Source organism: Dendrobates tinctorius, unplaced genomic scaffold (assembly GCF_039654945.1).
Source record: "Dendrobates tinctorius isolate UK_male_01 unplaced genomic scaffold, ASM3965494v1 ptg000211l, whole genome shotgun sequence".
Lineage (NCBI taxonomy): Eukaryota > Metazoa > Chordata > Amphibia > Anura > Dendrobatidae > Dendrobates > Dendrobates tinctorius.
The window spans coordinates 1,550,655-1,577,778 of NW_027361878.1; the positions used below are offsets into that span (position 1 = coordinate 1,550,655).

Consider the following 27,124-nt stretch of genomic DNA (forward strand, 5'->3'; position numbering starts at 1 on the left):
AACAAACTTTCCTTCTCGGTATATTGGTGTAGCAATACATATTGCAATATGTATATAGCAACATATATATTGTAGAGATTCACTGTTGGCACTTGGCACAGGCACACATCTTGGTGCAAAGCAAGGTAAGGTTTATTGCATTCCTCTGTATTCCAAATGAAAATGCTTATTCTAGCATAGGAAAATCAAAACATAACAGCTTTTCTTCAGTCTAAATCTTATAATAAACCACACTGAACTTTTCTCAGAGTTGGCATAGACATTAACACGATTGTACTCACAACAAAGCACGGGCATTAGTTGTTGCAAGCACAGTCTGTAAATCAACACTAGCTTCTCTTCAGCTTCGCTATCACAGAGAAGTGTTCACCTACCAAACAGCTCACATTTGCCAGTCACTCAGCAGCTCCAATACACAGACTGCTCAGTTAACTGACTAACCATGAACACAGGACCTGGTTATACACATAGCTAGCCAGGTGCACATAATCAGGACCAATAGTCATGATTGAGAGTCCTTAGTGGTTGATACCTTTTAATGGCTTACTGAAAAGATGGTAACACATTGCAAGCTTTCGAGACTACTAAGGTCTCTTCATCAGGCATAGACTAATACAAAATCTGAAGAGTCACATATTTATATTGATGTGACTCTTCAGATTTTGTATTAGTCTATGCCTGATGAAGAGACCTGAATAGTCTCGAAATCTTGCAATGTGTTACCATCTTTTCAGTTAGCCATTAAAAGGTATCAACCACTAAGGACTCTCAATTCTGAATATTTTTCTATCTACTGGCTAACACGGTACAAAGATATACATCTTTCCTGGACCTATAGTCATAGGATTTAAAATGCATACAAGCACAGTTCGACAGTTTTGTGCACCTTTGAAAAGGACACCACTGAATAGAGGCCAGACGGAGTCTAGAGTAACTCTGCTGCCTCATTATAGTGAATGGATCCCTTAGGGTTTTCCTCTAAATCATGTCACTTCGAGATTTAGATGGAAACCCCAAAGTAAGTGCTCAGCGTAGAGCGCAGGATAAATGTGATCACAAATGTTATGTAAAATGTTCCCAATAAAAGCGTCAACTCAATCCACAAAAAAAACCAAGTCCCCACTCAGGTCCATCATCTGTTAATGAAAATATAGTGGGCTTCTACATTACTAGTAGTAAAAAGGCTCTGTAAAAGTGCTATGTCTCCTCACCTCCTAAAAGAAATCCAACAAATTCTGCACTCCCAAATCCAAATACTTCTCCCTTCTGAGCCCCACGGTGTGCCAATACCACATGTTTGGCATTTCTGTAGCGATAAGAGCACTGGTGCAATTCTCCAGAAGCATGAGCTGTTGTGAGTTCATTTTCCCCTTCACCATTGAGGTCTGATGAACTCCCTCTTCTGGTGAAGGAAGGTAGTGAGGCTGATTACCAAGCACCTGAGCTGGATGATGATGACTGGGTGACGGGAATTGCTGACTGGATATAAGGCAGCCGACGCCCTTCTACCTTGCTGGTGATCTCTCTGAGGGATTCTAGGAGACCAGTCTGATTCCTGCTCCTCAAAAGCTAAGTTTTCTGCTCTGCTTTTTGCATTTGTGTTTTGGTTTTGTTTTGCCTTGTTTTTCTGGATTTCTGCCATTCCCTGCTGGGTTGAGCTGAATTCCTTTTTGCTCTGTCTTCAGAAAATACCTGAGTGCTGATATAGTCTTTTTGAAGCCTAGCATCTTCAGGGCTTTTTTCCCTATCAGCCTGTTGGCTCTTGTTTTGATAGGGTTTTGGCGGATTGCAGACAGCAGCTTTTTTGTCCTGTCCTATTTAGTTAGCTTGGGCCCCATCATTTGCTCAGCCTATCTTTCTATCTGTGTGAGTGTTTTTTCATCTTGCTTCACCGTCATTATATGTTGGGGGCTGCCTTTTGCTATGGGGTCTGCTCTGGGGCAGTTTAGATTTCCCTTTCTGTCTTTAGGCTGTTTAGTTCTCCGGCTGTGATCGAGGGGTCTAGGGCACCGTAGGAACCCCCCACGGCTACTGCTAGTTGTTGTTGATAGGTTCAGGGGTCTGCAATCCGATAGCTGCCAACTTCTCTGGTTTTCTGGACTTAGCTAGTATTTCTGTTTTTGCCTCCTACAGTGACTCATTCATGACAGAATCACCAGCCATACCGCAGATCCTAGGGTACTCAATAGCAGGAAAGAATTGTAAAAAAAAAAAAAAAAGTGGTTATATTTTTACCTCTATATCTCTGAGGCCGTAAGGGGAATTTTTTTTTTCTCTCAATGGAGATAAAGCAATTGTCTGATCGTGTGGAGCAGCTCGCTGCGGAAGTGTGGGGAATTTCCGCCTACCTTGCTCATTCACATGCTGCTGAACCAAAGATCCCTACTCCTGATGTGTTTTTTGGGGATCGGTCTAAATTTTTGAATTTCAAAAATAATTGTAAATTATTTTTTGCCTTGAAGCCTAACTCGTCAGGGAGCTCCGCGCAGCAGGTTAAAATTGTCATCTCTTTGCTGCGTGGCGATCCCCAGGATTGGGCGTATTCTTTGAAACAAGATGATCACATTAGTCAGAATAGGAACACATTTTTTCAAGCCTTGGGGTTGTTGTATGACGAACCTAATGCTATTGATCAGGCTGAAAAGACCCTGTTGGCATTGAGTCAGGGTCGAGATTCTGCAGAATTGTGCTGTCAAAAATTCCGAAAGTGGGTGGTCCTTACTACCTGGAATGATGATGCCTTGGCAGCTCTCTTTCGGAAGGGTTTGTCAGAAGCCGTAAAAGATACTATGGTGGGATTTCCTGTTCCCTCTGGTCTTGACGATTCTAAGTCATTAGCCATTCAGGTTGATCGGCGTTTACGTGAAAGCAGGACTGCACGAGAGGTGTTGCCACTTGTTGAACAAGTGTCTGAACCTATGCAATGTGATAGAGTTTTGTCCAGGGAGCAACGTCAGGAGTTCAGAAGGCGTAATAAGCTCTGTTTTTTTTGTGGAGATGCCTCGCATATTATTTCTGTCTGTCCTAAACGAGAGAAACATTTTGCACACACGTTTTCTGTGGGTGGTGTTCAACCTAAGTTTCTTCTGGCAATTACTCTGATCTGCTCCCTGTCCACATTTTCCGCCAAGGCTTTTGTGGATTCGGGAGCAGCCTGAACCTAATGGACTTGGATTTTGCTAAACGTTGTGGAATTCCGATAACACCTCTGCGGACGCCTATCCCTTTGAGGGGGATTGATGCTACTCCTTTGGTGAAAAATAAACCTCAGTTTTGGACCCAGGTGGTAATGCGGGTCGCCCCAGACCATCAAGAAAATTGCAGATTTTTGGTGTTGCATAATTTGCATGATACCATTGTTCTGGGGTTTCCCTGGTTGCAAATTCGTAATCCAGTTTTGGATTGGAAATCTGTGTCTGTGGTGAGTTGGGGTTGTCGGTGTGCCCTTAGTGAGGCTCTGTTTTTTTCCACCTCTCCTCAGTCGCATGATTTTCCTGACTATTTGGCGGACTTTTATGATGTATTTAGTGAGAATGAGTCTGCGTCTTTGCCTCCTCATTGGAGTTATGTCTGTGCAATTGAAGTGAGCCCGGGGTGTAAATTTCCCAAGGGTCGGCTCTTCAATTTATCTGTACCCAAGCACGAGGCTATGCGATCCTATATTAAGGAGGCGTTGGAGAAGGGTCATATTAGACCATCCTCTTCACCCTTAGGTGCTGGGTTTTTTTTCGTGGCCAAAAAGGATGGTTCACTAAGGCCTTGTATTGATTATCGTGCCCTCAACAAAATTACTATTAAATATCAGTATCCGTTACCCCTGATTTTGGATCTATTCTCCAGAGTTAAAGGTGCTTGCTGGTTTACCAAGCTTGACCTCAGGGGGGCGTATAATCTTAACCGCATTAAGCATGGGGATGAATGGAACACGGCGTTTAATACTCCGGAGGGACATTTTGAGTACCTGGTGATGCCTTTTGGGCTCACTAATGCCCCTTCTGTCTTCCAGTGCTTCATGAACGACATTTTCTGAGACTTTGTGGATAAATTTTTGATTATCTATCTGGATGATATTTTGATCTTCTCCAAGGATTGGGATTCTCATGTGGAACATGTTCGGACTGTGTTCCGGATCTTGAGGGAGAATTCCCTGTATGTCAAAGGATCGAAATGCCTTTTTGGGGTACAGAGGATTTCATTTTTGGGATTTATTTTGTCTCCGTCAACTATTGAAATGGACCCGGCCAAGGTACAGGCCATTTATGATTGGGTTCAGCCCACTTCTTTGAAGGCCCTCCAGAAGTTTTTGGGTTTTGCTAATTTTTATTGGAAATTTATAGCAAAATTTTCTAGTATTGCCAAGCCATTGACTGATCTGACTAAGAAGGGTGCTGATGTGTTGAATTGGTCTCCGGAGGCTGTTTCTTCCTTTCAGGAGCTGAAGCGAAGATTCACTTCTGCCCCGGTTTTGCGGCAACCTGATGTCTCACTCCCGTTCCAGGTAGAGGTGGACGCTTCTGAGATTGGTGCAGGAGCTGTTTTGTCCCAAAAGGATCCTGTAACATCTAAAATGAATCCCTGTGCTTTCTTTTCCCGAAAGTTCTCTCCATCTGAACGTAACTATGATGTGGGGAATCGGGAACTGCTAGCCATGAAATGGGCATTTGAGGAGTGGAGACATTGGTTGGAGGGAGCTAAACATCAAGTCGTGGTCCTCACTGACCACAAGAATTTGATTTACCTGGAGTCGGCTAAACGCTTGAACCCTAGACAGGCTAGGTGGGCCTTGTTTTTTACACATTTTGATTTTGTGGTCTCTTTTCTTCCTGGCACTAAGAATGTCAAGGCTGATGCTCTCTCTAGGAGCTTCTTTGCTGATTCTCCTGTGGTGACCAAGCCTGCTACCATCTTAGGCGAAGGGGTAGTTCTTTCCGCCATCTCGCCCGATTTGAGATGTGCTCTGGAAGAGTTCCAGGAGGACAAACCTGAGCGTTGTCCCAGGGGAAAGTTGTATGTTCCTGACCAATGGAAGAAGAGAGTGATGTCTGAAGTTCATTGCTCTGCATTGGCTGGTCATCCAGGTATTTTTGGTACTAGAGATCTGGTGAGTCGGTCTTTTTGGTGGCCCGCCTTGTCTCGTGATGTCAGGAATTTTGTGCAGTCCTGTGGGACTTGCTCCTGGTCTAAACCTTGTACTCGCTCTAGTGGGTTGTTGATGCCTTTGCCAGTCCCCAGGAGGCCATGGACCCATATTTCAATGGATTTCATCTCTGATATGCCTGTCTCTCAGAGAATGACTGTTATTTGGGTGATTTGTGATAGGTTCTCTAAGATGGTTCATCTTGTACCACTCCCTAAGTTGCCATCTTCCTCTGAGTTGGTGCCCCTGTTTTTGCAACAGGTGGTTCGCTTGCACGGGATTCCTGAGAACATTGTATCTGACAGAGGAGTTCAGTTTGTGTCTAGATTTTGGAGGACTTTCTGTTCCAAGCTGGGAATTCAGTTGTCCTTCTCCTCTGCTTTTCACCCTCAGACCAATGGGCAGACGGAGAGAACAAACCAGACCTTGCAGTCGTATTTGAGATGTTTTATTTCCGCTGATCAGGATGATTGGGTTTCATTTTTGCCCTTGGCCGAATTTGCTTTAAATAATAGAGCTAGCTCTGCCACTTTGATGTCACCTTTTTTTGTAACTTTGGGTTTCATCCTCGATTTTCTTGAGGGCAGGTGGAGCCTTCTGCCTGCCCAGGTGTTGATACTGTGGTGGAGAGAATGCACCAGATCTGGGACCAAGTGGTGGATAAGTTATCTCTCTCCCAGGAAAAGGCCCAGCGGTTTTCCAACCGACATAGGACCATTGGTCCCCAGTTTAAGGTTGGTGATATGGTTTGGTTATCATCAAAAAATATCGCTATGAAGGTGGCTTCTCCTAAGTTTAAGCCTAGATTTATTGGACCTTACAAGATTTTGGAGATTATTAATCCGGTCTCTTTTCGTTTGGCTCTTCCTGTCACATTTAAAATCCATAATGTGTTTCATAAGTCCTTGTTGAAGAGGTTTGTTGAACCAGTAGTTCCTGGGGTGGCACCTCCGGACCCTGTATTGGTTGAAGGTAACATGGAATATGAGGTAGAGAAGATACTGGATTCCCGTCTGGCTAGACGGAGACTCCAGTATTTGGTTAAGTGGAAGGGTTATGGTCAGGAGGATAATTCCTGGGTCTCTGCCTCTGATATTCATGCCAAAAGATTGGTGCGCGCCTTTCATCGGGCTCACCCTGATCCCCCTGGTGGTGTGGATGAGGGTTCGGTGACCCCTCCTCAAGGGGGAGGTACTGTTGTGAGTTCATTTTCCCCTTCACCATTGAGGTCTGATGAACTCCCTCTTCTGGTGAAGGAAGGTAGTGAGGCTGATTACTAAGCACCTGAGCTGGATGATGATGACTGGGTGACGGGAATTGCTGACTGGATATAAGGCAGCCGACGCCCTTCTGCCTTGCTGGTGATCTCTCTGAGGGATTCTAGGAGACCAGTCTGATTCCTGCTCCTCAAAAGCTAAGTTTTCTGCTCTGCTTTTTGCATTTGTGTTTTGGTTTTGTTTTGCCTTGTTTTTCTGGATTTCTGCCATTCCCTGCTGGGGTGAGCTGAATTCCTTTTTGCTCTGTCTTCAGAAAAAACCTGAGTGCTGATATAGTCTTTTTGAAGCCTAGCGTCTTCAGGGCTTTTTTCCCTATCAGCCTGTTGGCTCTTGTTTTGATAGGGTTTTGGCGGATTGCAGACAGCAGCTTTTCTGTCCTGTCCTATTTAGTTAGCTTGGGCCCCATCATTTGCTCAGCCTATCTTTCTATCTGTGTGAGTGTTTTTTCATCTTGCTTCACCGTCATTATATGTTGGGGGCTGCCTTTTGCTTTGGGGTCTGCTCTGAGGCAGTTTAGATTTCCCTTTCTGTCTATAGGCTATTTAGTTCTCCGGCTGTGATCGAGGGGTCTAGGGCACCGTAGGAACCCCCCACGGCTACTGCTAGTTGTTGTTGATAGGTTCAGGGGTCTGCAATCCGATAGCTGCCAACTTCTCTGGTTTTCTGGACTTAGCTAGTATTTCTGTTTTTGCCTCCTACGGTGACTCATTCATAACAATGAGCTGTGCATAAGATACTTGTCACTGCAAAGTACTGGTCACTACAACGTCTGCAATTTTCACTCAGCAACATCAGCTGCTGCTTGTTCCTGGAAAACACTTATGGAGACAAAATGGTCACTACACCTGTAGATAAATTCGCAAAGGAGTGCAATTTCCAAAATGGGGTAACTCGAGGGGGGATTCAGCTCTTCTGGCATTTATGGGCTCTGTATACGGAGTCCGGAAACTGTTCTATAATATTTTGTTCTCCAAGAGTCAATTAGGGCTTTGTCCCTCCCGAGTGCGTAAGCAGTGTGGCTAAGCAGTACTGTACAGCCACATATGGGGTATGACCATGTTCAGCAGAAATTGTGTGACACATGTTGGCACCATTTTTACCCATTTCTCCATGTGAAAATATAAAATCAGAGGCTAAAACAATTTTTTGTGGTAAAATGTAATTATTTTTTCTTCACTACCCAATGGTATAAAATTCTGTGACCCACCTGTCGTGTCAATATAATCACTGCATCCCTAGATGAATTTAATCAAAGGTGTAGTTCGTAAAATGGGGTCACTTTTGGGGTTTTCTGCTGTTCTGGAACCCCAGGGGCTCTGCCAATGTGACATGGCCCCCTCAAGCCACTGCACTGTAATATGTCACTCTTTCCCTTTTGAGCTTTGCAATGTGCCTCAAAAATGTTTTCGACCACTTATGGGGTACTGATGTACTCAAAAGAAATTGCATAACAACTTGTACTGTTCGTTTTCTCCTATTACTCCTTTTGAAAAATGCAAACTTGAGGTCAAAGCAACATGTTAGTGGAAAAAAATAGTAATATTTCATCTATTCAGCTCAATTTGTGAATCACCTGAGGTTTAAAAATACTCACTACTCCCCTAGATGAATTCCTTCAGGGGTGTAGTTTCCAAAATGGGGTAATATGAGAGAGTTTCCTCTGCTTAGGCACCTCAGGGACTCTTCATATGCAATATGGCGGCCACTATCAATTCCAGCCAATTTTGGATTCCAAAAGTCAAATGGCGCTCCTTCACTTCAAGCCCTGCTGTGCACCCAAACAGTAGTTTTCCTCCACTTATGTGGTATCGGCACACTGAGGAGAAATTGCACAACAAATTTTGGGGTCCATTTTTTCTTGCTACTCTTGTAACATAGTAACATAGTTATTAAGGTTGAAGGAAGACTTTAACCCCTTTCTGCCATGAGACGTACTATCCCGTCCATGTGCCCTGGGACTTAATTACCAGGGACGAGATAGTACGTCATGGCATTTAATGCGACATCGCGACTTAAAATTCTGACACCATCATGTAGATGGCCTCGGCATCCTGGGGTCTGTCGCCGCCCTCCCTTCCTCCCGAGCGCTGTGAATGGCTGTTGAAATCGAAACAGCCAATCACAGCGCTTCTCATTGTTTCAGCCAATCGGCGCGGCTGAAACAATGATGTCCTAGGCTAAGATCGAGTACCGATGTACTCGATCCTGGATCCTGTGCCTGGCAATGCCAGGCACCGGCAAAACCCCCCCGGATTGGCGCGATCGCCGATCGTATCGATCGTGCCAATCGCAGGGCACAGCGGCGCTATAGCGCTGCTCTGCCCTGCCAGTATCGGACCGGATCGGTGCTGTATTAGCTACAATCCTAGGCAGGGACCTGATACAGGCCCAGCAGGGCCTGCAGGACTGGTTGGCGTGATCGATTAGATCGGCGATCGCTCCAACCACAGGGCACAGCTGCGGTCACTCTGTGACCACTCTGTGCCCTGCTGATGACCTGGGCATGACCTGCCTTTGAATCGGAGCTGTGAGCTCCGGTCCTAGGCGGTTGTCATGGTCACCAGGCAGTGCAGGGATTGGTGGATCGATGTTATCATTCTATCCCACCTATTTACTGGTCACGGCAGCGATGTGACCGCTCTGTGACCTGCCTGTGACCTGTATGACAGCTCTGCAGGGGGTCCTCACACTAGCTGAGGATTCCCTAGAGAGCGGTCATACTTCTGGATCTCCTGGTGTGCTGGGTATTGTGGTGCCACAGCAGCTTGTAGCATCACAATACCTGCTAAAGAAAGAAGAAAGAAAACCCTACAAGTGTAAGTATTGCCTGATCCCCGATCCCTGCCCAATCTAGCTTCACCCCCCAATCTAGCTTCATCCCCCAATTCCCCCTACCCCCTCTTTTTACCCCCCTCCACCCCCCCTTTGCGCCACCTCCGTGCGCACATTTAGCAGCCGCCGAGCGTTGATTGGTGACGCAGTTCACCAATCAACACTTGTGCTTGCTTTTTTCCCCTAAGCCCCCTTTGCACCAGCTCCTTATTCGCATCCTACAGCCGCCAAACTTTGATAAGTGACATAGTTCACTTATCATAGCTTGCGCCTGCTGATTTCCTTTTTTTCACCCCCCTTTGCGCCACCTGACTACAAGCGTAAGTGCTAATCCCTGTCCGATCTCTCTTCGTCCCCACCCTTCCCCCTCTTTTTACCCCCCTCAATCCCCCTTTGCGCCACCTCTGTGCGCACATTTAGCAGCCCCCTTTGCGCCACTCCGTATTCGCATCCCACAGCCGCCAAACTGTGATAAGTGACATAGTTCACTTATCATAGCTTGTGCCTGCTGATTTCCTTTTTTTTCACCCCCCCTTTGCGCCACCTAACTACAAGCGTAAGTGCTAATCTCTGATCCCTGTCCGATCTCTCTTCATCCCCCCTTCCCCCTCTTTTTACCCCCTCCATCCCCCTTTGCGCCGCCTCTGTTCGCACATTTAGCAGCCCCCTTAGCGCCAACTCCTTATTCGTATCCCACAGCCGCCAAACTGTGATAAGTGACATAGTTCACTTATCAGAGCTTGTGCCTGATGATTTCCTTTTTTTTCACCCCCCCCTTGCACCACACCTGTACGCACACCCAGCAGCCACCACTGAACTTTGATAAGTGAAGCCGTTCACTTATCAGAGCTAGGGCCTGCTGTTTTAGACTTTTCTTTTCACAGGTATTTTTCTCCCCATTTCCTTTTTTCTTTTAGCTTTTTCTTTACAGGATAGTGTGCACCAATCACTAGCCCCCCACACATACACATAATCATAAATAAAGTACACCCAAGCACCACTTTCACAAAAAATGTCCCACCCATCGCGTTCGTCCCAACAGCACTATTCAATGGAGGAGGCATATTCTTACCTTGCATCCGACACTGATAACGAGGATGAGGATCCGACTTTTCTTTATTTTTTGGATTCTTCATCCTCTTCCCCCTCCTCATCTTCCTCCTTCGGGTCCTGCGGAACCGCCACGCAGACGCTCCAGGACAGAAGATGAGGCAGCGCCCACTATGCCCGAAGCTGATTCAGTAGACCCTGTATGGACTTCGCCCCCCGAAAATTACGAGCCACTGATTCCTGATTTTGTGGCAGAATCAGGAATCAAGTTTGACACCACCGGCCTCATAGAAAGAGCACCACATGGTGGAGCAAACTAATTTGTACACACGTCAATTTTTTGCGGAAAACCCACGTTCATCATATTCCAACTGGTCTCCTGTGGACGCAGTTGAAATGATGCAGTTTTGGGGCCTGTTCCTTCACATGGGGATACTGAAGAAGCCGGAAATTCGACAATATTGGAGTGTTGATATTTTATACAACACTCCAGTGTTCCGAATGGTCATGGTCCGGATGCGTTTTGAGGCCATTCACAAGTTTCTGAATTATACCGATAATGCACAGTGTCCCGCATGAGATGACCCCAACTTTGATCGTCTGTTCAAAGTTTGGCCGGTCATCAAACACTTCAACAAAAAGTTTGCTGAAGTGTACGTGCCCCAAAGGGAGATCAGTGTGGATGAGTCCTTGGTTCATTTCAAGGGAAGGCTCAGATTCCGTCAATACCTGCCCAGTAAGAGGGCCAGGTACGGAATCAAACTCTACAAACTTTGTGAGAGTACCTGAGGGTGCACTAGCAGGTTTAGAGTCTACGAAGGAAAGGACACCAGGATTGAACCCCCTGAGTGTCCTTCTGTCCTAGGAGTGAGTTGGAAAATTGTGTGGGATTTGGTTCACCCACTGCTGGATAAAGGTTATCACCTTTACACTGATAACTTTTATACCAGCATCCCACTCTACAAATCCCTCTCTGCACGAGGTACCGCAGCCTGCGGTACTGTCCGCAAAAATCAGAGAGGCCTTCCGAAGATGCTACTTGGGCAGATGCTCAGAAAAGGTGAGAGCAGAGCCCAATGTAGCGACCACCTACTGGTGGTCAAGTACAAGGACAAGAGGGATGTCCATCTCCTGACCACCATACACGGTGATGGCAGCACCCTCTGCACTGTACGGGGTACCTCCACACAGGTCAGCAAACCGACCTGTGTCGTGGGGTACAACAAAAACATGGGAGGCATTGATTTCTCCGATCAATACCTCCAATCGTACAATGCTCTCAGAAAGGCCAGGGCGTGGTACAAAAAGCTGGCCATGCACATCGTACAAATGGCAATGCTCAACGCATTCCTGCTGGCACAATGTGCACGCCACACCGATACGTGATACCTTCATTTCCTGGAGGTAGTGGTTAAGGCCCTGATGTTTGGCGCTCAGGAAGGAGCGGGTCCCAGTACTTCCGGAACTGAAGGTGCTCGTATCGTACCAGGTCAGCATTTTCTGGTGGTGGTCCCGCCAACTGGTAGAAAAGGTAAGCCGCAAAAAAGGTGCCGAGTGTGTTACAAAAAGGGAATACGCAAGGACACCATTTACCAGTGTGACACCTGCCCCGAAAAACCTGGCCTGTGTATGAAGGATTGCTTCAAATTGTACCACACCTCCATGCACTACTAATTTACATTAGTTTAGTTGGGTGCACATCTAGACTTGTTCTTTGGGGGTCTAGTATACAAAATGATGTCTCATGTGGGTTTTTTCCTGTTTAGGCACATCAGGGGCTCTGCAAACGGAACATGACGCCAGCAGACCCATCAAAGTCTGCATTCCAAAACGTCACTACTTCCCTTTTGAGCCCCGACATGTGCCTAAACAGTTTTTTCCCACATGTGGGGTATCAGCGTACTCAGGTCAAATGGGACAACGTCTTTTGGGGTCCAATTTCTCCTGTTACTCTTGGGAAAATTAAAAATTGGGGACTAAAAATCATTTATGTGGAAACAAAATAGGATTTTATATTTTCACGCCCGGGCATTATAAGCTTTAGCAAAACACTTGGGGGTTCAAAGTGCTCAACACACATCTAGATCAGTTCCTTAGGGGGTCTAGTTTCCAAAATGGGGTCACTTGTGGGGGGTTTCCACTGTTTAGGTACATCAGGGGCTCTGCAAACGGAACATGACGCCCGCAGACTATTCCATCAAAGTCTGCATTCCAAAACGTCATTACTTCCCTTTCGAGCCCTGCCGTGTGCCCAATCAGTGTTTCTCCCCCACATATGGGGTATTAGCGCACTCAGGACAAATTGGACAACAACTTTTGGGGTCCAATTTCTCCTGATACTCTTGGGAAAATAACAAATTGGGGACTAAGAGATCATTTTTGTGGAAAAAAAAATTATTTTTTCACGCCCGGGCATTATAAGCTTTAACAAATCACTTGGGAGTTCAAAGTGCTCACCACACATCTAGATAAGTTACTTAGGGGGTCTAGTTTCCAAAATGGGGTCACTTGTAGGGGGTTTCCACTGTTTAGGCATATCATGGTTTCTCCAAAAGGAACATGGCGTCCAATTTCAATTTCAGCCAATTTTAGGTTGAAAATGTCTAACAGCGCTCCTTCCCTTCCGAGCCCTGCCGTGTGCCCAGACAGTGTTTCTCCCCCACATATGGGGTATCAGCGCACTCAGGACAAATTGGACAACAAATTTTGGGGTCCAATGTCTCCTGTTACCCTTGGAAAAATAACAAATTGGGGACTAAACGATCATGTTTGTGGAAAAAATATGATTTTTTATTTTTACGCCCGGGCGTTATAAACTTCCGTGAAGCCCTTGGGCTTTCAAAGTGCTCACCACACATCTAGATGAGTTCCTTAGGGGGTCTAGTTTCCAAAATGTGGTCACTTGTGGGGGGTTTCCACTGTTTAGGCACATCATAGGCTCTGCAAACGGAACAAGGCGTCCGATCTCAATTTCAGCCAATTTTAGGTTGAAAAAGTCAAACGGCGCTCCTTCCCTTCTGAGCCCTGCCATGCGCCGAAACTGTGGTTCCTCCCCACATATGGGGTATCAGCGTACTCAGGACAAATTGTACAACAACTTTTCGGGTCCAATTTCTCCTGCTACCCTTGGAAAAATAAAAAAAATGTTGCTAAAAGATCATTTTTGTGACTAAAAAGTTAAATGTTAATTTTTTTCCTCCCACGTTGCTTCTGCTCCTGTGAAACACCTGAAGGGTTAATAATCTTCTTGAATGTAGTTTTGAGTAGCTTGAGGGGTGCAGTTTTTAGAATGGTGTCACTTTTGGGTATTTTCTGCCATATAGACCCCTCAAAGTGACTTTGAATGTGAGGTGGTCCCTAAAAAAAATGGTTTTGTAAATTTTGTTGTAAAAATGAGAAATCGCTGGTCAACTTTTAACCCTTATAACTTCCTAATAAAAAAAAAAATTGTTTCCAAAATTGTGCTGATGTAAAGTAGACATGTTGGAAATGTTATTTAGTAATTACTTTGTGTCACATATTTCTCTATTTTAAAGGCATAAAAATTCAAAGTTTGAAAATTGCAATATTTTCAAAATTTTTTCCATATTTCCGTTTTTTCACAATTAAACGCAAGTTATATCAATGAAATTTTACCACTAACATGAAGAACAATATGTCACGAGAAAAAACAATCTCAGAATCACCTAGATCCATTGAAACGTTCCTGAGTTATGACCTCATAAAGGGACAGTGGTCAGAATTGTAAAAAATGGCCCAGTCATTAACGTGCAAACCACCCTTGGGGCTTAAGGGGTTAAAGGGAAGGTGCCATCCAAAAAAATTTTTTTCAGCAATTGAAAAAATGTAAAGAATTAATGTTTACATTTTCTTAAAAAATATTATCATTTGTTTTTAATTTTGTAAAATATGAAAAACAATTTTAAAAAGTTTGGCATTTCCACTTGCTAACACTAGGGGGAGCAGCTACTGATATTTGGCACAAAAACCTAGTGTACAACTAGCTCACATTACTGCCCTGCAGTAATTATGGGCGGAGTCTGCTGACATGGGTGTGGTGTCACTCTTCTCCTTCCCTTCTGGGTGTTTCCTAAGGGAAAAGAGAGGATGACATTTAGGAACACAGTGAGCAGCCATTTTGATGGGGCCTGCAAATTTACTGACTGTCTTTGCATGCAAAGTCTGGATCAGAACAGGTCATCAATCAGCAGAAATGTTTCCTGGATTTCTGTGGAGCAGACAAGCAGATGGTCCATCCATGTGTATATAACACAGCGCTCTATGTACAATCTACTCTGTGCTGCTGTCACCCTGCTCCTTCCACCATATATCTCCATGACCCCCCCCATTGACCAGCACACTGCTGTCCTGAAATACTCTGTGCTACTGTCACCCTGCTCCTCCACCATATATCTCCCTCTGTGACCTCCCCATAGACCAGCACACTGCACTCCTAAAATACTCTGTGCTGCTATCACCCTGCTCCTTCCACCATATATCTCCCTCTGTGACCCCCATAGACAGCACACTGCACTCCTAAAATACTCTGTGCTGCTGTCACCCTGCTCCTTCCACCATATATCTCCCTCTGTGACCCCCATAGACAGCACACTGCACTCCTAAAATACTCTGTGCTGCTGTCACCCTGCTCCTTCCACCATATATCTCCCTCTGTGACCTCCCCCATAGACCAGCACACTGCTCTCCTGAAATACTCTGTGCTGCTGTCACCCTGCTCCTTCCACCATATATCAGGCCCCTGTCGCCTCGCTTTCACACATCGCCAGGACAGAATCTGAGGAGAGGAATGGGGTCTTCGGTCACAGAGGATGGCAGGCAGCAAGGATTCTGGGAGCAGGGTGACAGCAGCACAGAGTATTTCAGGAGAGCAGTGTGCTGGTCTATGGGGGGGTCACAGAGGGATATATATGGTGGAGGGAGCAGAGTGACAGCAGCACAGAGTATTTCAGGAGAGCAGTATGCTGGTCTATGGGGGGCACAGAGGGAGATATATGGGGGAAGGAGCAGGGTGACAGCAGCACAGAGTATTTCAGGAGAGCAGTGTGCTGGTCTATGGGGGGGTCACAGAGGGATATATATGGTGGAGGGAGCAGAGTGACAGCAGCACAGATTATTTCAGGAGAGCAGTGTGCTGGTCTATGGGGGGTCACAGAGGGAGATATATGGGGGAAGGAGCAGGGTGACAGCAGCACAGAAATCCAGGAAACATTTCTGCTGATTGATGGCCTGTTCTGATCAAGACTTTGTAAGCAAAGACCCCATTCCCCTCCTTAGATCCTGTCCTGGCGATGTGTGACAGCGAGGCGACAGGCGCAGTCTGGGGTGACGCTGGGAAGCAGGCTGGGGGAAATGGAGCCATACAGTAAGGATAAAAATGAGACCCCTCTCTTCAGCTGCCTCACTAGCCCTCCCCTGACTGCACCTATTACCCCTGACCCGTGTGCAGGTGCTCAGCCAGAACCACCATAGAATGGGTCGCCTTTTAGCAGATAATACTGCCATAGGGTTCTCACATAATGCCGCCATATAGATCATACACAATACCACCATGTAAATCACACATAAAACCAGCAGGGTGACAGCAGCACAGAGTATTTCAGGAGAGCAGTATCACACGGCACAGGATTAGATACACGGCTCAGCAGTCAGTATCACACGGGATAGGATTAGGTACACGGCTCAGCAGACAGTATCACACAGGAGAGGATTAGATACACGGCTCAGCAGACTGTATCACAAAGGATAGGATTAGATAGAGTCTCAAACACAGGACTAGCCAGATCTTTCTCCAGGGAAGGCCCCAGCCAAGGAGTGGCTCCTTTCGGAAACCACCATTGCCACCATATTAAGTGGCCCTTTAAGTCAATATCCAGCTCTTTACAAGTTTACAGATATGACAAGGGAAATACCAAGGCCGGGTATCCATCCACAGACAGCTGTTTCGGGGTATTGCCCCTCATCAGTGTGGAGTAGGATTCTGGCTAGGTGGGAGCAATGCCTAGCAGACCAACATCACGAAACAATCACTGACCTCAGGGAGACCAGTCAAAGAAAACACTGCGGCAGCCAGCAAAGGCGCTCAATCAGTCTCCCTGAGGTCAGTGATTGTTTAGTGATGTTGGTCTACTAGGCATTGCTCCCACCTAGCCAGAATCCTACTCCACACTGATGAGGGGCAATACCCTGAAACAGCTGTCTGTGGATGGATACCTGGCCTTGGTATTTCCCTTGTCATATCTGTAAACTCGTAAAGAGCTGGATATTGACTTAAAGGGAATCTGTCACCCTTTTTTGGCCTTGCAGCTGACGGCATAGACATCGGGGGCTTATCTACAGGATTCTGTAATGCTGTAGATAAGCCCCTGATGTAACCTGAAAGAGAAGAAAAACACTTTATATTATACTCACGGAGGTGGCGGTCCGGTGCGATGGATGACGTCCTCTTCTCCCATCCTGTAATGGCTCCGGCGCATTGCTCTGCCCTGTTGAGTGCAGAGCAGAATTCTGCAGTGCGCAGGCGCCAGACCTCTCCCGACGCCTGCGCACTGCAGGACTCTGCTCTGCCCTCAACAGGGCAGAGCAATGCGCCTGCGCCGGAGCCATTACAGGACGGGAGAAGAGGACGTCATCGCATGAAGAAGGGAGGCGCCGGACAGGACGGCGACACATATCGGACCGGACCGCCCACCTCGGTGAGTATAAAATAACGTGTTTTTCTTCTCTTTCAACTTACATCGGGGGCTTATCTACAGCATTACAGGATGCTGTAGATAAGCCCCCGATGTCTATGCCGTCAGCTGCAAGGCCAAAAAAAGGGTGACAGATTCCCTTTAAAGGGCCACTTAATATGGTGGTAATGGTGGTTTCCGAAAGGAGCCACTCCTTGGCTGGGTCCTTCCCTGGAGGAAAATCTGGCTAGTCCCGTGTTTGAGACTCTTAAATGAGGCTCCACAGACTTTATTTGCATATTAGGATTAGATACATGTCTCAGCAGACAGTATCACACAGGATAGGATTAGATACATAGCTCAGCACAAATTATCAACCAGGATAGGATTAGATACACAGCTCCTCTATCAGTATCACACAGGATAGGATTAGATACATAGCTCAGCACACAGTATCACACAGGATAGGATTAGATACACGGCTCAGCAGTCAGTGTCACACAGGATAAGATTAGATACACAGCTCAGCAGACAGTATCACACAGGAGAGGATTAGATACACGGCTCAGCAGACAGTATCACACAGGAGAGGATTAGATACACGGCTCAGCAGACTGTATCACACAGGATAGGATTAGATACACGGCTCAGCAGTCAGTATCACACAGGGTAGGATTAGATACACGGCTCAGCAGACTGTATCACACATAATAGGATTAGATACACAGCTCCGCAGTCAGTATCACACAGGATAGGATTAGATACACGGCTCAGCAGTCAGTGTCACACAGGATAAGATTAGATACACAGCTCGGCAGACAGTATCACACAGGATAGGATTAGATACACGGCTCAGCAGACAGTGTCACACAGGACAGGATTAGATACACGGCTCAGCAGTCAGTGTCACACAGGATAGGATTAGATACGTAGTTCAGCACACAGTATCACAAGAATAGGATTAGATACACAGCTCAGCAGACTATCACACAGGAGAGGATTAGATACATGGCTCAGCAGTCAGTGTCACACAGGACAGGATTAGATACACGGCTCAGCAGTCAGTGTCACACAGGATTGGAATAGATACACAGCTCAGCAGACAGTATCACACAGGATAGGATTAGATACACGGCTCCGCAGTCAGTATCCCACAGGATAGGATTAGATACACGGCTCAGCAGTTAGTGTCACACAGGATAGGATTAGATACACAGCTCAGCAGTCAGTATCACACAGGATAGGATTAGATACACGGCTCAGCAGTCAGTATCACACAGGAGAGGATTAGATACACGGCTCAGCAGACAGTATCACACAGGATAGGATTAGATACACGGCTCAGCAGACAGTATCACACAGGAGAGGATTAGATACACGGCTCCGCAGTCAGTATCACACAGGATAGGATTAGATACACGGATCAGCAGACAGTATCAAACAGGATAGGATTAGATACACGGCTCAACAGTCAGTATCACACAGGATAGGATTAGATACACGGATCAGCAGACAGTATCAAACAGGATAGGATTAGATACACGGCTGAACAGTCAGTAACAAACAGGATGGGATTAGATACACGGATCTAGTATTGTGAGGAAAGAGGGCGACACCAGCGCAATATAGGGTCTTATCCCACAAACAAAGTAAGCGGTTTGACAAAAAACTGCTCACCTGGTAGTAGGTATTCAAAGCACGTATAGATAAGGGCTGCTGCAGATCCACAAGTCGGTCACCGACTATCTGAAACAGAGCTCTGCAAAGGAATATGTGGATTTCGTCTGCGGCAGCGTGGACGAAATCCACGTATTCCTTTGCAGAGCTCTAGATACACGGATCAGCAGACTTATCAAACAGGATAGGATTAGATACACGGATCAGCAGACTGTATCACAGAGAATAGGATTAGATACATGGCTCAGCAGTCAGTATCACACAGGAGAGGATTAGATACACTGCTCCGCAGTCAGTATCACGCAGGATAGGATTAGATACACGGATCAGCAGACTGTATCAAACAGGATAGGATTAGATACACGGATCAGCAGACTGTATCACAGAGGATAGGATTAGCTACACGGCTCAGCAGTCAGTATCACACAGGAGAGGATTAGATACACGGCTCAGCAGACTATCACACAGGAGAGGATTAGATACACAGCTCAGCAGACAGTAACACACAGGATTGGATTAGATACACGGCTCAGCAGTCAGTATCACACTGGAGAGGATTAGATACACAGCTCAGCAGACTATCACACAGGAGATGATTAGATACACAGCTCAGCAGACAGTATCACACAGGAGAGTATTAGATACACGGCTCAGCAGACAGTATCACACAGGAATGGATTAGATACACGGCTCAGCAGTCAGTATCACACAGGATAGGGTTAGATGGCCAAGTGTTTTGAAAGTGCAGGGGCAGCAGCTGGTCGGGTGTTTTGGAAAGAGCAGCTTGGTCTCCAGCAGCTCGTCCTGTATCCTCTTCTGCAGCTGGTATGTGCAGAGTGAACATCCAAGCCCTGTTATGGTGGAACAGTACAGCATCCAGGGCTTGCAATAGAGTGTAAATGGAGCTAAAAGGAAAGCACTGGGCTCTAATAAAATGGCGCCTGGCCACACCTACAGCTGTGAATTGAGCTGCCCATAGAGACGTGCCCAGTACACAGCTGATGCTGCTGCAATGATACAGATAGGGTCGGGAGCCGACTCTTGTCTCTTATGCCCAGGGACTGCCGTAAATGAGCATGGAAATGTTCAGCAGCCAAAAAGGTAAGATGACAGCCCCCAGTGGCTGCATTAGTACAGTAAAAAAAAAAAAACATGACGTTGGTATTGTCAAGCCTTTACCTCGTAGCGGGGTAACAAGCATTTTGCCTTACCCCCCAAAAACCCCACCGTGACCATAAAATGACCACCCCCACCTCGGCGCCAACTAATACACAGACACCGGTATTACTTTTTGGAATTTTGTGGCCACAGCAGCCTTTTATTATAACAATAAACATACTTTGTTCATGGAACAACCCCATTAAGTGTTTTAGATTGTAATAATCGGTATAAAATGCTGCTGTTTTTCCATCAGCACTTGCTCAGCTGGCAAATGGAGCTGCTTAGAAAAGGCTTGTCCAGGATCCTGCGCAGTCGAGGGAGGATCTCATATCACCTCCTTTGATTTTACACGTTACACATTCCACGGAGACTGCAGCTACGTTCTATCAAAGGTAACAAATAAATGATCAAAATGCAAGATTATGTAATTAAAGGATCACCAGAAAATAAAAGTAAAGGTTAATGGGCTTTCTGGTCAAACACCATGATGACCTAAAGAAGCCCTCCTCCTCCTCCCATTAATTTTTTTATCCTCTTAATATACTGCAATCATCATATTATACAGCACTGTACACTTACAATTGCTCTTTTTGCCTTTCTACCTAGTTAATTCTTCTCTTTTACATTAAGTGTATGACCTCACGTGATTAAAAACTGACTAGCTGAATCCTTATAAGCTCGATGTAGAAACAGGAGCTCAATTTTGTCTGCACAAGTCATGAGTCACTGCAAAAGTCTCCGACAGGGGCAAGGGAGGAACTGGGTCTGAAGTTGAAGAGGGGAATGACAATTACAGGGACAAGAAAGTTTCTGCTTCTATGTGGAGCAGAGACAACAGATTAACTGGGTAGAATTGCAAAATGAGCAATTGTAAGTACACAGTACTGTATCATATGATGAGCGCAATATATTAAGAGGATAACTTTGATGGGAAGATGAGTGCTTCTTTATCATTAAGATAGATGGGGATGTCGAGAAACACATTGGTGGATCAGTAGAGCAGAGTGTCTTTCACTTGAATGCCGTTGAGCTGCGGTAGAAGGCAAAATATACAAATAATCTTTTGTGTCTGAACACACAAGGAGTCACAGAAATCCTAGTTGTACCATGGGCCCTTAGTTCTGCTGATCAGTTGGAGTCCTCAGATCAATCCGCCAGGTCAGTAGTCTCTGGCCACTGGACAGCAGATTCATAAATCTCTTAACTTCCAGAATTCTTGGCACGGCTTTTGATTAGCCAGGTTCATTAATGTGGCATGACACACAGATGACATTGCGCCACTTCAGATAATCAAAATTCACAAGCCTCACATCCAGTGGATCTTGCCAATTGAGAGGAGTTCCGCAAATCGATCCGCCTACCTCTACTTGGACATTACATGACTATAATCACTATGGTTAAGGGCAGACCTAAGCAAACTGCAGTCTCTGGGCCACATTCGGAGATTTGGTTTTTAATGACTGACCTATAGACCAGTTGTGCAAAGACCTATAGACCAGGAGAGCCAAAGGGTGGAAGATCAAATATAAAATGTAGCTCTAAGCGGCAGTTCAGCTCCTCAGCATAACAGTGCAACCTGACCTCCGTAGACGCATACATCTAACCCATAGACATAGGTCAGGTGGGTATGGTCACATCGGACAACAATGGGAAAGGCCAGTGGAATGTGCGCAAGAGAAGAGGGTGGAAATGGAATCAAAGCAAAAGCAGGAAAAGGGTGGTGGGATTGTGACAGAAAAATAGAGATAAAGATCAGGACTGTGATAGAGAACACGGGAAAGATCGTAGTAAGGATTCTGAATTTGCCATTTTCATGCCATATTTGGTCCCTATTCGTGCTGAATGTATGTTTCATGATTAGTTCCAAACATATTCTGTAATTTCTACTCCCATTGACCTTAATGATGTTTGGCTGTGTTCGACGGATATTGCAAAAACAATATTCGATGCCGATCGTATTCGGAACCGAATCAGAACAAATTTGCTCATCTCTAGTAAGGATCACATCTGACCAAGGTATATCTATGTATATGATACATAAAAGGGGCGTTTTAATTCTAATATAATTCATCTCTCACTGCAATTTGATTGAAAACAAACAAACCGCACTGTGCTCAACGTCCAGTGATCGACTTGGAGGTCCTCTGCTGCTCCTAATATGTGGCATTAGCTGCCGCAACAATGTCATCTTGACGGCATTGCAACCCATCAGTGAGCTAAGTGGCTCTAACCGGGATATTCCAGTGTAGAAGGAATGTCGAGCGGCTGAGATCATTGATTGGCTACCGCAATATTGGCGTGATGCCAGCAACAGACGCTGAGATCTACTAGTGGATCCAAGGAAGGTGAGAACAGTGTGTTTAAAAAAAAAAAAATGCAACGAGGGTCAAATTACACTGGTCAACAGCATTTTTGGTGCCAAAGATATTTCATCGAATTTAGGGTATTTTTGGGGTGCTGATTCTGAATATGTCATCAGTTTTGCCAGATTGGCTCAAGTTTTTGAGATTTTTGGTATCTTATTTATAGCACTTGTTGGTAAATGCGACGCATCATCTCATTAATTTCTTTGGATTAGTACTTGAACTGAGCAGTTCTCAATATAGTTTTGTGTTAATTAGTGTTCTAAAAGTTTGTTCATAGCTTGATTTTTGCACTAACTTTATGTTGTTGTCTGTTTTCCAGTGAAAAGCATGAACTCATCATGAAGAAGTTGTCTTAACGATCCAGACTCATTCTGTTACATTTGTGGTGAATATACACTGCCAAAACATAGAAGAAACATAACAGACTTCGTAAAAAAAGTGTATTTTGCCTATTTTGGGGTTATGCTTGGGGACCAAGACAAGTTTTGGGCACCACACATAGTGTGCAAAGCATGTATCGAATTATTACGAAAATGGAGCAAAGGACAAAGAAAAAGCTTCAAATTTGGTGTTCCAATGGTGTGGAGAGAGCCAAAAAATCATCATGATGACTGTTATTTATGGTAAACACAGGTACAGGCACATCTTCACAATGAGGGACAGGCCTTCTTGCAGATTCCATGTTACTCCCATTTTCGTTTCTTATGCTTATTGAATCCTTGCACTTGCACTGCACAGAAATAACAGTCATCATGATGATTTTTTGGCTCTCTCCACACCATTGGAACACCAAATTTGAAGCTTTTTCTTTGTCCTTTGCTCCATTTTCGTAATAATTCGATACATGCTTTGCACACTATGTGTGGTGCCCAAAACTTGTCTTGGTCCCCAAGCATAACCCCAAAATAGGCAAAATACACTTTTTTTACGAAGTCTGTTATGTTTCTTCTATGTTTTGGCAGTGTATATTCACCACAAATGTAACAGAATGAGTCTGGATCGTTAAGACAACTTCTTCATGATGAGTTCATGCTTTTCACTGGAAAACAGACAACAACATAAAGTTAGTGCAAAAATCAAGCTATGAACAAACTTTTAGAACACTAATTAACACAAAACTATATTGAGAACTGCTCAGTTCAAGTACTAATCCAAAGAAATTAATGAGATGATGCGTCGCATTTACCAACAAGTGCTATAAATAAGATACCAAAAATCTCAAAAACTTGAGCCAATCTGGCAAAACTGATGACATATTCAGAATCAGCACCCCAAAAATACCCCAAATTCATTAAAATATTTTGGACACCAGAAAAAAAATTTTTTTTCGTTGACCTGTGTTATGTTTGAAAGTGAACAAACCCTTTAGGATTCAGAATTATATTTTTTTGCCAAGTTTCTTGTGTACACCACATGTTTATCCTGAGCGCTTTGAGTATTTCTCTCTTGTTAGACCTGTTACAACAGCTCATTCAGTGTGTTGGGAGAGCTTCGCAAGTGTGGTCTGACAGACACTGAGACCTGCCTGAGGAGTGTGACACTCATCTTAAATGACGGGAACGATGTAAGTTGAGCTAGTCTTCATAATAGTGCAAGACTAAAGATTAATAGAAGTTCTTATTAAATGTATTTTTTGTACAATAACATTTATACTCTGTTGTTGCAGTTGATCTATGTAAAGCCATGTGGCAGTGTATATGTGAATTCGCTCTACACACAGTTGCCAATCTCATCAGGTATGTTGGCCCTATTTTCCAATGCCCAGGCAGACACTTACTGAATAGAGACCATACTCTCAAACAAGAATATGTTTAAAAGACTTGTCTCAGAACAAGCATTCGTGGCATCTAGCCCAGATATTTTATTTATTTTACTTATAATATAGCTCTATCATATTTCACAGGAGTGTGACTGTCCCTATTAGTGCTCGCAATCTAAATTCCCTGTGAGCAGCCTCAGACTGGCCTACAGGGGAAGAGGTGAATCCTCCGGCGGGCCCCCTATACAGGAATGGGCCTTTTACTTCTTTTATAGAAGCAGTAGTTGGCACAGTATCCTTTTTTCACTATGTACGGACAGAAGTAGCATTTCATTATTATTATTATTTATTTTTAGAGCACCATTGGTTCCACAAGAACCAATGGTGCTGTACAACAGAATGGGTTACTTTCAGCATACAAATATAAATTACAATGGATAAATTAACAATGACAGATAGAGGGGGAGAGGAGCCTGCCCTTGAGGTCTTACAGTCTACCAAGTAATGGGGAAGGAGACAGTAGGTAGCGGGTTGCGGCAGCTCCATTGGTGGTGAGAGACAGAGAGGTCATTGCAGGCTGCAAGCTTTCTGAAAGAGGTGGGATTTCAAGTTCCATCTAAAGGTTCCAAATATGATGGATAATTGGACAGAATTCCAGAAGATGGGGGATATTCGGGAGAAGTTTTGGAAGTGATTGGGTGAGGAACGTATGAGTGTGGAAAAGAGAGGTATGTCCTGATAGTATGTGTGTGAAGATATCGGGAGATTAGTTCAGAGACATATGGAGAGGATAGATTTTGGATGGCCTTGTAGGTCAATGTGAATAGTTTGACCTGAATTCTTTGCAAATGAACGGATTTGTACAAGAGCGAAGTGGAGGAGTAGCGAGGAGAAAGTTGAATTACTGGGGCGTTAATCAGGCATTAACCTCTTCATTTACTTACCAAACTGCCAGTGTATATATCTATCTATATATATTTATATATATATATATATATATATCTTTCAACTATGCAAGCTGATATCTGGTAACCAGCTCTTTCAATCTCTGCTCTGAATCAACTCCTGTGTTTCTCCACTGCATTCAATGTCAGCAAGCAGTTAGTCCTGAATGCTATATATGTGTTTTCAACTATGCAAGCTTATATCTGGTAACCAGCTCTTTCAATCTCTGCTCTGAATCAACTCCTGTGTTTCTCCACTGCATTCAATGTCAGCAAGCAGTTAATCCTGAATGCTATTTATGTGTTTTCAACTATGCAAGCTTATATCTGGTATATAGTTATTTCAACTTACTCTGCTTGTCCCCTTATGTTGTGAGGTCAGGAAACTTTTCAAAGTGCTTTATGATCCATGTAGTGCTGGACATCAGTTTATCTGACCACAACATTTTATTGGGTCCTGCTGTCTCAATTTAGTTTGATTGATTAACAAGAAGAGAGAGCGCACAAAAAAAAAATCTAAGCCTTAGTCTCCTACATATTCAGACATAGCTTGGGGGGAGCATTTATGCAGGGGGTATTTATGCATATGTAATCGAAGTACATGTATCAAAGTACTGGCAGTTATAACATGGCAGTTAGACAGGGCAGGAGACAGGTAAGACATTTATATACATCTACTCCCTGTACATTTGGAGTACAACAAATATATACCATATGCATTTGTGTAATTTTTATCCTGGCTGCTGCATTCACACACATCCACCGCCCTGGCATTAACTCTCTACACTCCATCCTTATCGGCCCCTCGCTCCTTTCCTCTCCTATGTATAGCACTCATGCTCTTTTCACATTGTTAAATTGCTCAGATCCAGTCAGTCCCACCATTCAACATAAGAGACGCTCTCACAAATCACTTAACCATCTGCTCACTCTTTCTCTCCTCATTCTCCTAGTCACAGGAGACATTGCTCCCAACCCTGGTCCCTCATTTTATAGAAAGTCAAACCCCCCAACTGCTACACTCAGAAACCCCTCTAATCTTATTAATATTCCCTGCATGCCATCTGTCTCTCTTAATTGTGCACTTTGGAATTCTCGCTCAGTGTGTAACAAACTCTCCTTCACTCATGACTTTTTCCTTTCTAATTCTCTTAACCTCCTGGCTCTTACTGAAACCTGTATCCAGCAGTCAGACACTACCGCTGCTGCTGGTCTTTCATGCGGGGGACTACACTTCTCTCATACCCCAAGATCAGACAATGGAGCAGGTGTAGGCATTGGTCTGCTCCTATCACCAAAATGTACCCTTCAGGTTATCCCTCAACTACCCTCACTAGTCTTCCCTTCTTTTGAGGTCCATGCCGTCAGACTCTACACCCCCTTCTCCATGCGAGTGGCGGTGGTGTATCATCCTCCCGGCCCCTCCCATCAGTTCCTGGATCATTTTGCCACTTGGCTTCCACATTTTCTCTCCTATGAAATCCCTACCCTCATCATGGGAGATTTCAACATCCCCATTGCTCTTCCCCTCTCCCCATCTGCTACTCACCTTTTATCTCTAACCTCCTCGTTTGGCCTTTCGCAGCTTACTAATTCTCCAGTGCATGAAGATGGAAACTCCCTTGCCTTGGTCTTCTCTCGGCTTTGTGCAGTGGATGATTTTGCAAACTCCCCTCTCCCGCTCTCTGACCACAACCTTCTATCATTCTCTATCAAGAACTGCCAGGCTGCTCAGGTCACCCCCACTGTCCATACCTATAGAAACATACAGGCCATTAACACCCAGAAACTTATGAAGAACTTGCAGTCTTTATTGGCCCATATCTCCTCCCTCTCATGTCCTGATTCTGCATTGAAGCATTACAATGAAACACTTCAAAGTGTCCTGGATGAATTTGCACCCCCTATAAATAGAACACCGCAACACAGATGGCGACAACCCTGGCACACCCTGCAAACACGTTTCCTGCAGCGGTGCTCCAGGTGCGCCGAACGTCTGTGGAGAAAATCCAATCTACACGAAGATTTCATCCATTATAAGTTTATGCTTAGAACATACAACACTGCCCTTCACCTCTCCAAACAAACCTATTTCAACACCCTCATCACCTCACTGTTCAATAACCCGAAACGTCTCTTTGACACTTTTCATTCTCTACTCAACCCAAGAGTACAGGCCCCAACCACGGAGCTCTGTGCTTACGATCTGGTCAATTACTTCACAGAAAAATT

General features: G+C 44.8%; 1 protein-coding gene across 1 annotated transcript in view; it reads left to right on the forward strand.

Moving 5' to 3' along the window:
• LOC141058128 (uncharacterized) overlaps positions 1–27,124 on the forward strand; it is a 132,319-nt gene that overhangs the window by 16,364 nt on the left and 88,831 nt on the right. Inside the window, exons 9-11 of the mRNA XM_073554287.1 lie at positions 20,077–20,215; positions 23,643–23,753; positions 23,856–23,925. Coding sequence (XP_073410388.1) covers positions 20,077–20,215; positions 23,643–23,753; positions 23,856–23,925 — 320 coding nt within the window. The remainder of the gene's footprint in view (positions 1–20,076; positions 20,216–23,642; positions 23,754–23,855; positions 23,926–27,124) is intronic.